At 29.2% G+C, this 12,798-nt stretch overlaps 2 protein-coding genes across 2 annotated transcripts; both read left to right on the top strand.

The window, feature by feature from the left end:
• Positions 1-535: 535 nt before the first annotated feature.
• On the top strand, positions 536-4,542 carry LOC127065693 (myrosinase 1-like). Its single transcript, XM_050998428.1, has 7 exons — positions 536-644; positions 1,230-1,348; positions 1,468-1,601; positions 1,724-2,403; positions 2,482-2,632; positions 2,736-2,977; positions 3,289-4,542. Exons 1-7 carry the CDS (start codon positions 595-597, stop codon positions 3,437-3,439), a joined length of 1,527 nt encoding a protein of 508 aa, XP_050854385.1. The 5' UTR covers positions 536-594; the 3' UTR covers positions 3,440-4,542.
• A 445-nt stretch (positions 4,543-4,987) lies between these two features.
• Positions 4,988-8,364, top strand: LOC127065692 (myrosinase 1-like). Its single transcript, XM_050998427.1, has 8 exons — positions 4,988-5,122; positions 5,204-5,313; positions 5,679-5,812; positions 5,886-6,219; positions 6,303-6,645; positions 6,758-6,908; positions 7,712-7,953; positions 8,039-8,364. The coding sequence occupies exons 1-8, from the start codon at positions 5,064-5,066 to the stop codon at positions 8,193-8,195; spliced, it is 1,530 nt and encodes a 509-aa protein (XP_050854384.1). The 5' UTR covers positions 4,988-5,063; the 3' UTR covers positions 8,196-8,364.
• Positions 8,365-12,798: the final 4,434 nt, after the last annotated feature.

A 12,798-nucleotide genomic window follows, 5' to 3' on the forward strand; every position in this document is an offset into this window, starting at 1 on the left:
GTTTTCAACCTTTTCTCTTTTCTCTAGAGAGTCAGCTGCCGAGCATGATAAACGAAAGGAAGAAAAAGAGGGAGAGAAAGAAAAATGTCTGCCAATGAGTATTATATTTCAATCATCTTTGTATTTTTATAAGACAAAGTTAATATCATGGAAATTTATAATTACGAATTTACGTTTTATACGATGATCGATTACAAGCAGTCATGTTTAATGACGAATGAAATTCTTCTAAATATTTTTAAATGCTTCTAAATGCTTCTTCGAGGAATAATATTATTTATATTGTTTATCTACATTCATAATTGCAAACGATTCGATAAACTATTCCAATCTATATAGAATGTAAACTAATTAAATTCATAGATTTATTCTGTTATTTTAATGTATTTAATTCCTTTAATCTGTAAATATTACATTTATTTATAAATAAACATAAGGAACAAGAACAGAATATCTTAAAATTTCTTTTTAAACTGATAAGATATACTTGGTTAGTCGTATTAAATCATCTCGATAACCTCTATGAATATAGTTCATCTAAGTTTCATTAACTTGAGACGTTACTGAAACAATGTTAACAGTTAAACGAAAGACATGAAGCTCATCACTTCGACCCAATTTATTATTTTCTTTGTTTTCATCATGTAAGTTTATTATCTTACTTAATAAAGACAATTTTATAAAAATAATCAAGATTTATTAGCTTCATGTTATTGTCGATTAGAAAGATACGAGAAAAGAAAATTATTGTAATCTAACATTAGCTTCATGTTATTGCCGATTAGAAAGAAACGAGCAAAGAGAATTATCATAATCTAAAATTAGCTTCATGTTATTGTCGATTAGAAAGAAACAAGCGAAAAAAGAATTATTGTATTCTAAAATTACTATCATGTTATTGCGAGTGGAAAGAAACAAATAAAAAGAATGATTGTAATGTAAAATTTCGTTTAATATTAAAATCATAACACGTTAAGACTCGTTCGAGCATTTTTATCTAATTTATTGAATATTAATTAGGTTTGGGAAGAATCTACAGAAAAGAAAAGACTGTACCGCAAATTAAACTCCTTCAAAAATCGGATTTTATTGAAATTTCCGGACGATCGATACACGATAAAATACTTACTAGTTCAACCAACGAAATTCTAAAGTCTCTTTTCACGCTTCTTCTTCTTCTTCTTCTTCTTCTATCTATCTCTCTCTCTCTCTATCTTTTTCTCTTTCAGATCCACGCAGGGGACCAACTTGTCGGAGGAGAATGAGGAATACCTGAGGTTCCCACCGAACTTTCTCTTGGGTGCTGCGACAGCAGCATACCAAATCGAAGGAGCTTGGAACGTTAGCGGTAGGTCTTTTAAATTCAAATCTGTCAGTCTGTGACTACATCTTCGAAACTTTTCCAACTTATCTTCTTCTCTCTTTCTCTCTCATGTTTTCTATCTCTTTTGTGATACAAAAACATAGACAAAGGAGAAAGTGTTTGGGATCGATTCTCTCACGAAAGAAATGGACGTATCGTCAATAACGATACCGGTGATACCGCTTGTGATTCGTATCATAAATTTAGAGAAGATGTATCTTTGTTGAAACAACTTGGGGTAAGCGTGAAATATTGTTGCATAATTGAATTACAAATATTAGAGATTATTTTAATTAAGATTTCTAAACCACGATTATTGTTTTATCTTTGATTATTGAATTTTCATATTGTACTTAATAGATAAAGGCCTATCGTTTCTCTTTAAGCTGGCCACGAATATTGCCAACTGGTTTTTCTAACAAAGTTAGTAAAGATGGGATTGCTTATTATCATAATCTTATCGATGAATTGTTGGCTAACGATATCGAACCCATTGTAACACTCTATCACTGGGATCATCCTCAAGTGATCGAAGATGCTGGTGGATGGTTGAATCCATATGTGATCGATTGGTTCGTAGACTATGCTAGAGTCGTTTTCAAAGAATTCGCTCCAAAAGTAAAGAAATTCATAACACTGAACGAACCATCGGACAGCTGTATTTTCATTTATACTACGGGAATTCATGCACCCTCTAAATCGTTTTTACACGGCATTGGGGAATATATTTGTGGAGAGAACATGTTAAAGGCTCATGCTCGTGTTTATCGAATGTATCAGAAAGAATTCAAAGATATTTACAATGGCTCATTGGGTATCAATGCTCATTCAAGAAATTTTTTTCCAAAGCATGAAAATGATTCAGAATTAGCAGAAATAGCGTTTCAATTCTCAATAGGTTGGTTACTTCATCCTATATTTTCTGAAAAAGGTGATTATCCTTATATAATGAAAAAATTGATTGCTATAAAGAGTCAAGAACAGGGTTATCCACGATCTCGATTACCCGAACTTGGAGCTAATTGGGTGGATTATATTCGGTAATTAATCAAAATATTGGATGTTAATCAAACATTGAAACTGATTACAAGAATTTCTTCATTTATTTCTTTATTCAGCGGTACTTCTGATTTTTTATCAGTAAACCACTATACTTCTATGATAGTCGAACGGGGAGACGACGAATTAGAACCTTCATTCTATAATGATCAAGGACTGATACAAGGACAAGATCCTACTTGGGAAAGTACTATTTCTTCGTGGTTGAAGGTGAATTTATCTAATCTAATCTAATCGCATCGTTATAATCGCAATTCAAGCTAAAAATTTTAATACTTTTACAGATGAACATTCATATGTTCTTTACTTTTAGGTTGTACCAGAAGGATTTGGTAACATTCTTAGAAAATTAGCAATTGAGTATAATAATCCGCTCATATACATTACGGAAAATGGTGTTTCCGGCGAAAATACTCTTGACGATGATAAGAGAGTGAGATATTATCAGAAATACTTAAAAGAGATGCTTATTTCTATACATCGAGATAAAGTTAATATTAAGGGTTATATCTTATGGTCTTTAATAGACAGTTTCGAATGGTCAAGTGGATATAGGTAAATTGAAATCATTCAACTGCAATTTGAGTATTTTAATTAATAGAACGTGATTTATATAGAAAGTTACTAGAAATAATAAAATTAACGCAACTAATTAGTAATTGAATTTCAAAATATAGAAAGATATACAAGCATGTACACATATGATAATATATTTTAACCATAGTAATATATAATAATATATAATTATATTAATAAAATATATCATCATACGAAAATGTCATAATATCAAACAAAGATAAATTGGTATTAGTTCTAATACTGGGAAGTCCGAAAGGAAGATAAATTACAATCATTCTATTTTTCAGCCAAACATTTGGAATCGTTCATGTGAATTTCACCGATCCGGAAAGGAAGAGAACGTTGAAAAAGTCTGCTCATTGGTGGCGAGAAGTAATAAAATATGGAAGCTTGAAAATATGCTCCCTTGAAAATGGAAATTCCACGCTTGGAATGTAAATCTTTATAAAGGAGACTATATTTTTAAATTACTAATAACGAATGTGAAAGAGAATAACAGAAGAGAATCAAAGTTAACATTTCAGATTTTCATTGCTTTGAACATTGTTCAAATCAATTAAAACGACATTCGTAAAAGTAGTAGTTGTTATTCATGATCATTCAACTTTATAAATATTTCAGTTAAATTTGCTTTATAATGAAACATGGAATGCAACAACTGTCTATTCGATAAATATTCGTATATTTAATACTACGTTAGCAAATTCGACTTATAATAGTTTAACCATCAGGCTTAGCAGATGGGAATATGAATTTACATTATTTTATGGAAAATTTTGTACTGTCATTTAAATAAATAGATATTCATTTATGTGACGGTACAAAATTCAATAAATTCTTAACTTATCGTTACGTTCTCGATTTTACATTTGGAAACGTTAGAGATAAAGAATTCTATAAACCGCTAAATGGAAGCACAGAAATAAAAAAGTTTTTAAACTACATCGGTATAAATGTACTGATTATTTGGATGCTCGATATGCTGAAAAACAGATGATACAATATACAATAGCATATGAGACGATGTAAGTGTGAGAAATTTTTAATTCGCTGAAAATAAACGACCTTCATATAATATGTATAATATGTATAATAAAAATAATATATAAGTATGTAAACATAAGAATGGAAAGTGGGAAGCGAGATAAAGAGAAAGCGATATAAAAACAGAAATACATTACGATAAATATGTCAAAACATATTTCACAATAGATATAACAAAACATGTGTATAATTTTATATTAAGATAGAATACATTTTTACATGAACAATAGAATGCATAGATATATGTTATAAGCAAATTATTTTCTTTAATACTTATTTTTAACCAGAGAGTGCTTTAAAGGAATTCATTAACATCTTCATTCGAAAACTTCCTTACACTTTTGTGAATTAAAAATGTGTGTAAGTGGAAACTTTTAAATTCTTATCGATTTAACAAATCTTATCAACTTACATATCTTTTTCTTTTTTTATCAACTAATATAGATAATTATAACATTTTTTTCAGATAATAAACCGGTGTTATATAACACTGATTACTTTTGACTTAGATATTTATACAATAATAAAATAAATAATTTATACAATAATAAAAAAAAAATAATTTGTTAGATCATTAAATCAATCTGAGTCACTTATTTACGAATATTATTTTCACTTATAATTATTTAGTGTTTGTCAGTATTAATAAAAAGCAGCAAACAATTTAAACGTCGTTTATTAAGCTTTTGTTTTTTAATTACAAATTATTTCCATTAACCCAATGAAAATTTATATATCTGCTATTACTGTTCTTTAAATAAAATTTTTTGAATTGATTATAATAAATTTTTGATTATAAGTTTTTGTTGAATAATTATTTTAGGTAATAATTAATTTTGAATTCCAGCAGAGTAGATTATATTTTTTTAAAGGAAAGACATATTATCTTCGGTTAATTATAAGATAAAACAGCTGAGTTGAAATGTTGATAACAGTGAAATATATATAACCTTCAATATAATCTGTGTGTAGCACGAAGAGTTATTATTACATCGTTAGTTGACCAGTAAACTTCGTAATGGTTATTAAATGTTTCTTTTTCTTAAAAGCGATGGTATATATGTTGCTAGTAGCAATGTAGGTACTAACTTCTTATATATGTAATATATATAATATTTTTATATAATATAAATTAATTATGCTTATCTACAATTTCAGATCGATAGTGAAACAGATTGAAGCTCTCACGAATGTGGAATTTCCTGATGGATTTCAACTGGGAGTCGCTTCTGCGTCTTATCAAATTGAAGGAGCTTGGAACACTAATGGTATTGTAGGAATGAGCATCTTCATATCTTCATATCAAAGGCCTGGACAGCTTAGTGATCTAGATCAGTGGCTCGTAGAGCTAAAGATTCTATTTCAAATTCTATTCCAGACCACTCAAAGATCAAATTTTTTTCGTAAATTCTATAAATAAAATCCTAAAAGTATTAAAAGTGACTAACATCGTTACATAGAAAAATAAATAAAAAAAATCCATTTTTGTGAATTTATTTTAAATCTTAATCATTTTAATCACTACCCATATAATTATAAATCAAATATAATAGTTCCTTTAATGATACAAATATAGAATGGAAAAAATTTATAAATTAATGTATAAATTACATGAGATAATTATATTTTATAGGAAAAGGTGTTAATATATGGGATATATTTACTCACAATGGTGGAGGGGTGATAAGAGACAACAGCAATGGTGACCTAGCCTGTGATTCGTATCACAGATATAAAGAAGACGTGCAGTTAATTAGCGACATAGGTGTATGTATTTAATTAGTTTTAAACTGTAGATAAAATAAAGAATGAATCGTAGAAGAATTATCGTTAATTTTAGGCGGACTTCTATCGATTTTCACTTAGCTGGTCTCGAATTTTGCCGAACGGTTTTTCTAACGTAATAAACCAAGATGGACTTAATTATTATAAAAATCTTATCGACGAATTACTCGCAAAAGGTATTCAATCACACGTTTCAATATTTCATTGGGATCTTCCGGAAAATATGGAAAAATTAGGTGGTTGGACTAACGAATTAATCATTGATTATTTTGTTGACTACGCAAGAATCGTTTTCAGAGAGCTCGGTCCTAAAGTAAAACTTTTCTATACCTTAAATGAACCAGCCGTATTTTGTGGAGAAGGTTATGGTTTACATACGAAAGCTCCTGGTAAGTCTGAAAGGTAATCAAATAAAAATTTATAGGCATTATATATCTATGTATCAAATGTACGATAAAATTAAATATTTTAGGAAAAAATATAACTGGAATTGGATCTTATTTGTGCATGCACAATGCATTGAAAGCTCACGCCAAGGTATATCATATGTACGACAAAGAATTCAGATCTGAACAAAAAGGATTGATCTCTATCGTCATATCGTCATCCGCGTATTTCGCCAAGAATGAAAATAATTTGGCAGCAGAGGACATAGCCTTCCAATTTATTTGTGGCTGGGTAGGTCATCCAATTTACTCGAAAACCGGTGATTATCCCCAAGTAATGAAGAATCGTATAGCAGAAAATAGTAGGATTCAAGGATACTCGAAATCAAGATTGCCTGAATTCACGCAGGAATGGATTGAATATATACGGTAGATATGTATTTACATATGTATGAATTATTTTAATTGATGAATGATATTACAATAATTTAACACTATTATATTCACGATAACACATGCTTCAATATATTTTTTAACGCAGAGGAACTTCAGACTTTTTCGCCTTAAATCATTATACTTCTAATCTCGTTGAAATTGTACCGAAGGGACCGAACGATACTTGGTACGGAGATAGCGGAATTAAATTCAGCTACGATCCGAAATGGCCATCCTCTGGTTCGTCATGGTTAAAGGTCAACTTTAAACGATATCTTTATAAACACTAATTCGTAATTCTAATCTATTGTCATAAAGAGATTTTCTTTCGATCAAACTATCTATCGAACACATTTAACGATTTCTTTTCTATATTTTTTCTTTCTCTTTTCTTTTTCCCTTTTCTTTTACTTAACTCGAGATATACATCTTCTGCAATTAAATGTAACGATTATCAGAACTCTCTTCTTATGAATAATTTATACAGTACATAATTCATGGATGATGTTTAACCCGTGGAAGAACGCTCGAAGCTTGATCATGATTGCATGCTTGTTATAAACAAGATTTCCACAGTATAATTGTTCATAATTGATTCTTTGTTAAGCAATGCGAGTGTATTCGATGATAAGAAAATTGATATCAAAGGGGAATAGAAAATCAATAGTATAATTTTTAATAGATACACTTCTCGACCGTGAACCTGATAATTTTTACGACATTCAACTTTGGCTTTCCATGCCACGATACTAATAGCTTCTTCTTGATAAATTTATTGAATATTTAATGAATTTTCTCTTTGATAAAATAAAAATAAAAGTAATCGGATCTCATACTTCAAGAATATCTATCATTTTGTTAATATATTTAACATTTATAATATCTTCTGTTAATTTAAGATTTCGATGAATATTATAATGAAACTTTATCGATTTCTTTCATTTGTCGAATAAAAAATTACTAATCTTTGAAGTAAATTATAAGTAAATAGACTTACAAAACATACTGAATTTTAGTATCGTGAATGGACAATGCTAAAAGTCTGAAATTTTGTTTTTAGATAGTTCCTGAGGGATTTAGAAAGATTCTTAATGCGATAAAAAATGAATACAACAATCCACCGGTTATTATTACGGAAAATGGTGTTTCCGACGATGGTAAATTGTCGGACAAAATAAGAATTAACTATCTTTCTGAGTATCTCAAGGCTATGCTGCAAGCTATATACGAAGATGGTTGTAACATTAAAGGTTACACAGTTTGGAGTTTGATAGACAATTTTGAATGGGAAAATGGATACATGTAATATTTATTGCTAATTTAAAACAAAAAATTAAAATTATTTACTTTTAGTATTTTTTCAAATATTTGATACTTTTTGTTTCAGTGAAAAGTTCGGTCTTGTCCAAGTTGATTTCGCATCTCCCAACAGAACGAGAACTCCCAAAATGTCAATGGAGTGGTATAAAAACGTAATTAAACAACGAAAAATAACTAATTTTGCACCAAATACAAACGAATATGATGTCGTATCTGTTCGTTAATGGAAAATACGGATTTTTTAAGTAAAATATTATAATTTGTTATTATAATATACTTTTAAATTATTCATATTTATTAAACTGAAAATATTATACTGAAAAAAAGAATGTTCTATATGTATGTATTACATAATGTTATACATTTGTTATATAATAAATATACTTCACAATATATTATGTATGTTTCACTGAATCAGACTAATATCTTTTAAGTATCTTTCCTTGAAATTCCAAGTTATTATGATTTGAAGAAATCATAAATTTAATTTGTCGATAATAATCTAAAATGGTGGATATATATATATATATATATGTATTTGACATGATTTATTTCCTCTATCTAAGCATCACTGTATATCAGCATTTACAATCAGCATTTACAGCAATAGTATACAACATGTGTAATTGATCATTAAAGATAAAATCTGTCCTTAGAGAAAACTTGATTAGCGCTTGATTACAAATTTCAGCGAACAAAAATTGCATTTGAAAGATGACCTTAATATATCATTATATGTTATCTAGTCTTTAATATTTGCATTTATCGATAAATTTGTCCATATCAGCTACTTTACATGAGTACTCATTTATCGGCACTACTGTCTTTATGCAAGTATATTATATAATCGTTAGGAAGTGACAAAAGAGAAAGTAGACGGTAAACTTCGTTAGTCGACTAGGAAATGAAATTCCTATCTTCGATTTCCGATGATAACAGAAAAGTGAAGGAAGAAGATGAAACAAAAAAGATTTAATCTCCGTCATCGTACTGAGAAGAAACGTTTTAAATCGAGTTGAGACCGATCTTCCGATTAACGAGCTAAATGTTTGCCGAATCGGACGACGAATCTTTGTAACTTTCTGTCTTTTTCCGTGTTGTATTCGCAAGCTCTTTATAACTATTATTATTTTTCATAAAAAATGCTAAGAATACAAAAGAATATATTGAATTATTTTCATTATTCTTTGACATATTACTATATAATATTTCTATTAAATAACAATCGTGAAACATTTTAAATTCGTCTTCTATTTTTAATTTTAAAATATAATTAGAAATTCAATTAAATAGTAATTTAATGTAAAAGAAGACTTTAAGGATATTTATCATTCCTAGTTTTAGACAATAGTGAGTCTAGAAATAATTCAATAACAATAATAGTAATCATCCATACTCGAATCATAAATAATAATTAAATTGCAGAAATTATGTGACTTGTGCTTAATCGTTGATGATAAATTGAACTTGCTAATCACTAACACCTGTTTACTATTAGAATTGAACGTATGTGTAACGTCTATGTGTGACGTTATCATCACTAATCAAGTATCACTAATTTATGCAGAACTATGCTAGCCATTAAGACATATTGACAACTCACTTATCATAAATGATTTAACCATTTTCATAGTCAATTAGAACGTTTAAAAATTATTTAACATTTCCCAGTCTGATTACCTTAGAAATTAGTATAATTACTTGGAAATTAGCTTACTAATGGCGACAATAATTAATGGCCGTCGACAAGTCACCATGGGTGTAAGTGCGAAATTCTACATCGATTAGCGCTTTCTCTTCCTTCTCCTCTAACGTTCCTTAGCAACGTACCCTAATCGAGTGGAATGCATTAATATCTATTGAGTAAGCCTCTTAACTAACAGTATTCTCGCATGCATGAAGGAATGAGCGTGAACAAAAATGATATGTCTCGAGTGGATAAAGAGTGTATAGACAAAGCAATATGCGTGATGTGAAGGAAAAATGTTATATACAAAAGACAATCGATTCCAAGAGTGAATAATAAGGCAATGATCCATTTGGATATAAAATTTTCGCGAGTTGTTCACGAAAGTATTTCTTGCTAATAAATACTGTGTTTAAGAGTAATTACATATTTGAAAACGATTACCTTGTAACATGCTCTCAAACGGAAACAAAGGAATGTTACTATCAAAGAGCTCTCTTAGAAATATGAATCGGATTTATATTCTAACAGTAGCTATCAGAGAGTAGTAATACGAAAATGCCTACAAGAAAACAATGAAGTAAATATGAGACCTTCGAATTAATGACAATATATGAAGTAAAGTCAATATTGAACCGATAAATTTGGACGTTATCTCAAACTTATTATACAAAACAAATTGCAGAAAAGATAAATGTAGATAAATATGAACAAATCTCAAATGAATATAATTCTGCGACTTCTGTCTGATATTAAGCTCTCAATGTACATGCCTATCTAAAAGTAAACATTCTCGAAGTTGTTTTCAAATGGATTTAGAAAATTTATTTGCTTCGAAGTAAATGAAGTAGTAATTATAAAGGAACTCTCAAGTGAACGACTACTTTTAAGAGAACAATGTGATAAGAATATTTGTATGTATATACAAATTACGACAAGCGATAAAAGATTGTGAATGAATGAATGATCTTTGAATGATAATAAGTACAATCATAGTTAAATAATCAAAGACTATAGAAGTCAATCAAATTAAAAATGAAAGGGTATAGTATTAAGTCAGAACTGAAGAATCAAAAAGTACTAAATTATAGAGTACTAAAGTGCTCTTACTAAACTGACTCTTTAGTTACTATTTAGTCTTACTAAACGGACTCGATACACATATATAAGAGTTATATTTTAAATATACCCTTTATTTTAAATAGTATATATTTTTTTAAATTAAACTGAAATCATATATTTTTGTTAAATAATCATCACTGATTAGAATAAATAATACAGAATACTATAGAATCATCTGTTGATCATATCTGGAAATTGGTTCAACAAAATTATTATATGAGAAAGAATGAAGGAAGAGGTTTCATTTTTGAACGATGATACATATAATCTTACAGTGTGCTATATTTTCTTTTCCCGAATTTAACAATGCAATTTTTTTTTAATGATTAAAAGAACAATACATTTTAGATCTTTTATATAAAGATTATAGAAATATACATACATTATATGTATGTAGTGGTAACTGCACATTAAAATTAATTTTTAAACTAGAAAAAACGATGAAAATGATTAAACAAGAAAGAAGTTAAATAATGCAATGAATCGACGAGAGAAATAGTTGAATTTATGAGAAAGAAAATAGATTGAATCTCGTATCACGGAATAAGGAGTTAAACAAAAGCTCTCTACAGCATACGAGAGAGAGAAAGAGAGGCCATTTCGTTTATATAGCTTTCTGTTGCGGTTGCAGCTGGCGGGTAAGAAAAAAGAAAAAGAGTAAAAGGGTTTAGGAAATAACAGATCGTGCTTCGGCAAGCAAAATCTCGCGTAATTATCTTGGGTAACACTATACACGTATCCATATCACGTTCGTCGATGCCTCGGGCGACAGCTACAAAATCGCTCCACCAAAAAATTTACCACAGAAGATAGTATAGCTTTGGATTACACCGATTCTATAAGACAATATGTTCCAGAAAATCCACAAATACTGAAACGTGTTTCTTTTAAATCTTGAACTTACACAGATGGACGAAATTTATTTTAAATGAAACTTATTTTAAGAACGTAAGATCTTGTTGGAAATTATTATATGGATAATGATGAGTGTATTCAATAAGTGAAAATACATTCATTCGTTTTTTTCCCCGTTTATTCTAAATTGATGCTTTTATCGTCACCGCAAAATTGATTTACATTTCTACGGTGTAATATCTATATAATTACATTATAGGCTATTAAATTTAACCATGGTTACCGAAAACGAATTGAATATCTACAATTCTATACCTCTGTAAATCAACTAACCACATCGTGCATACCACATAAATGAAATCAACGTCGAATGTACAGTAATTATTTGTCATGTCTATTTATTTACTCGATTGTATCACACCTGGCTGATTTCACGTAATAACGTCCATTGATATAAAAGAAAAAATCCATCGTATAAAAATATGCAACATTTGCAAAAGATATTAACAAAGACCGACAAAATCGAACGTCGTTTTAATCTGATATCAAAATAACAACATGAACTCTTTCTCGAGGCATAACTTCTCGTTTTACAATTAAACCGAATCAAATTAAAGTTGCTATTTGTGAACCGCAAAAATAAACAAAAAGATGATGAAAAAGAAAGAAAGAAAGAGAAAGAAGAAGACACAATCTTCGCCCGTAGTAATTGTGAAACTTTTTCCATAACGACACGCAAACAACAGGCGTTTAAATTGCACCAAACGAAATCATGGTATAGCTTTACTTCTTTCCTTCTTTATCTCTTATTCTTTCACTTCCTTAATTTTCTCTCTATTTTCTTCTTTCGCGTAAATACTTTCGTCGAGTCAGCCACCACTTTATTTGTGATCTTTCAGTTGATCTTCGCGACAAATAACTTTCGCGCCATTATCGGTTCATGACATTTAAGCGAGCCCTTTAAAGATTTTCATCTTTCGTAAGATGGATTTAAAGATAAGGAAAGAAAGAAAGCGAAAGGAAATACTGTCGAGCGAAGAAACGATTAAATCCTTCTAGAAGGTGAATTTCGAGTGAAGCCCTTTATACATATCTTCTTTTCTCTCTTTGGTTTCAATGTTCTTTTCTTTCTCTCTTTCTTTCTTTCTTTCCTTCTGATAACC

This window comes from Vespula vulgaris, chromosome 8 (genome assembly GCF_905475345.1).
Source record: "Vespula vulgaris chromosome 8, iyVesVulg1.1, whole genome shotgun sequence".
Classification (NCBI taxonomy): domain Eukaryota; kingdom Metazoa; phylum Arthropoda; class Insecta; order Hymenoptera; family Vespidae; genus Vespula; species Vespula vulgaris.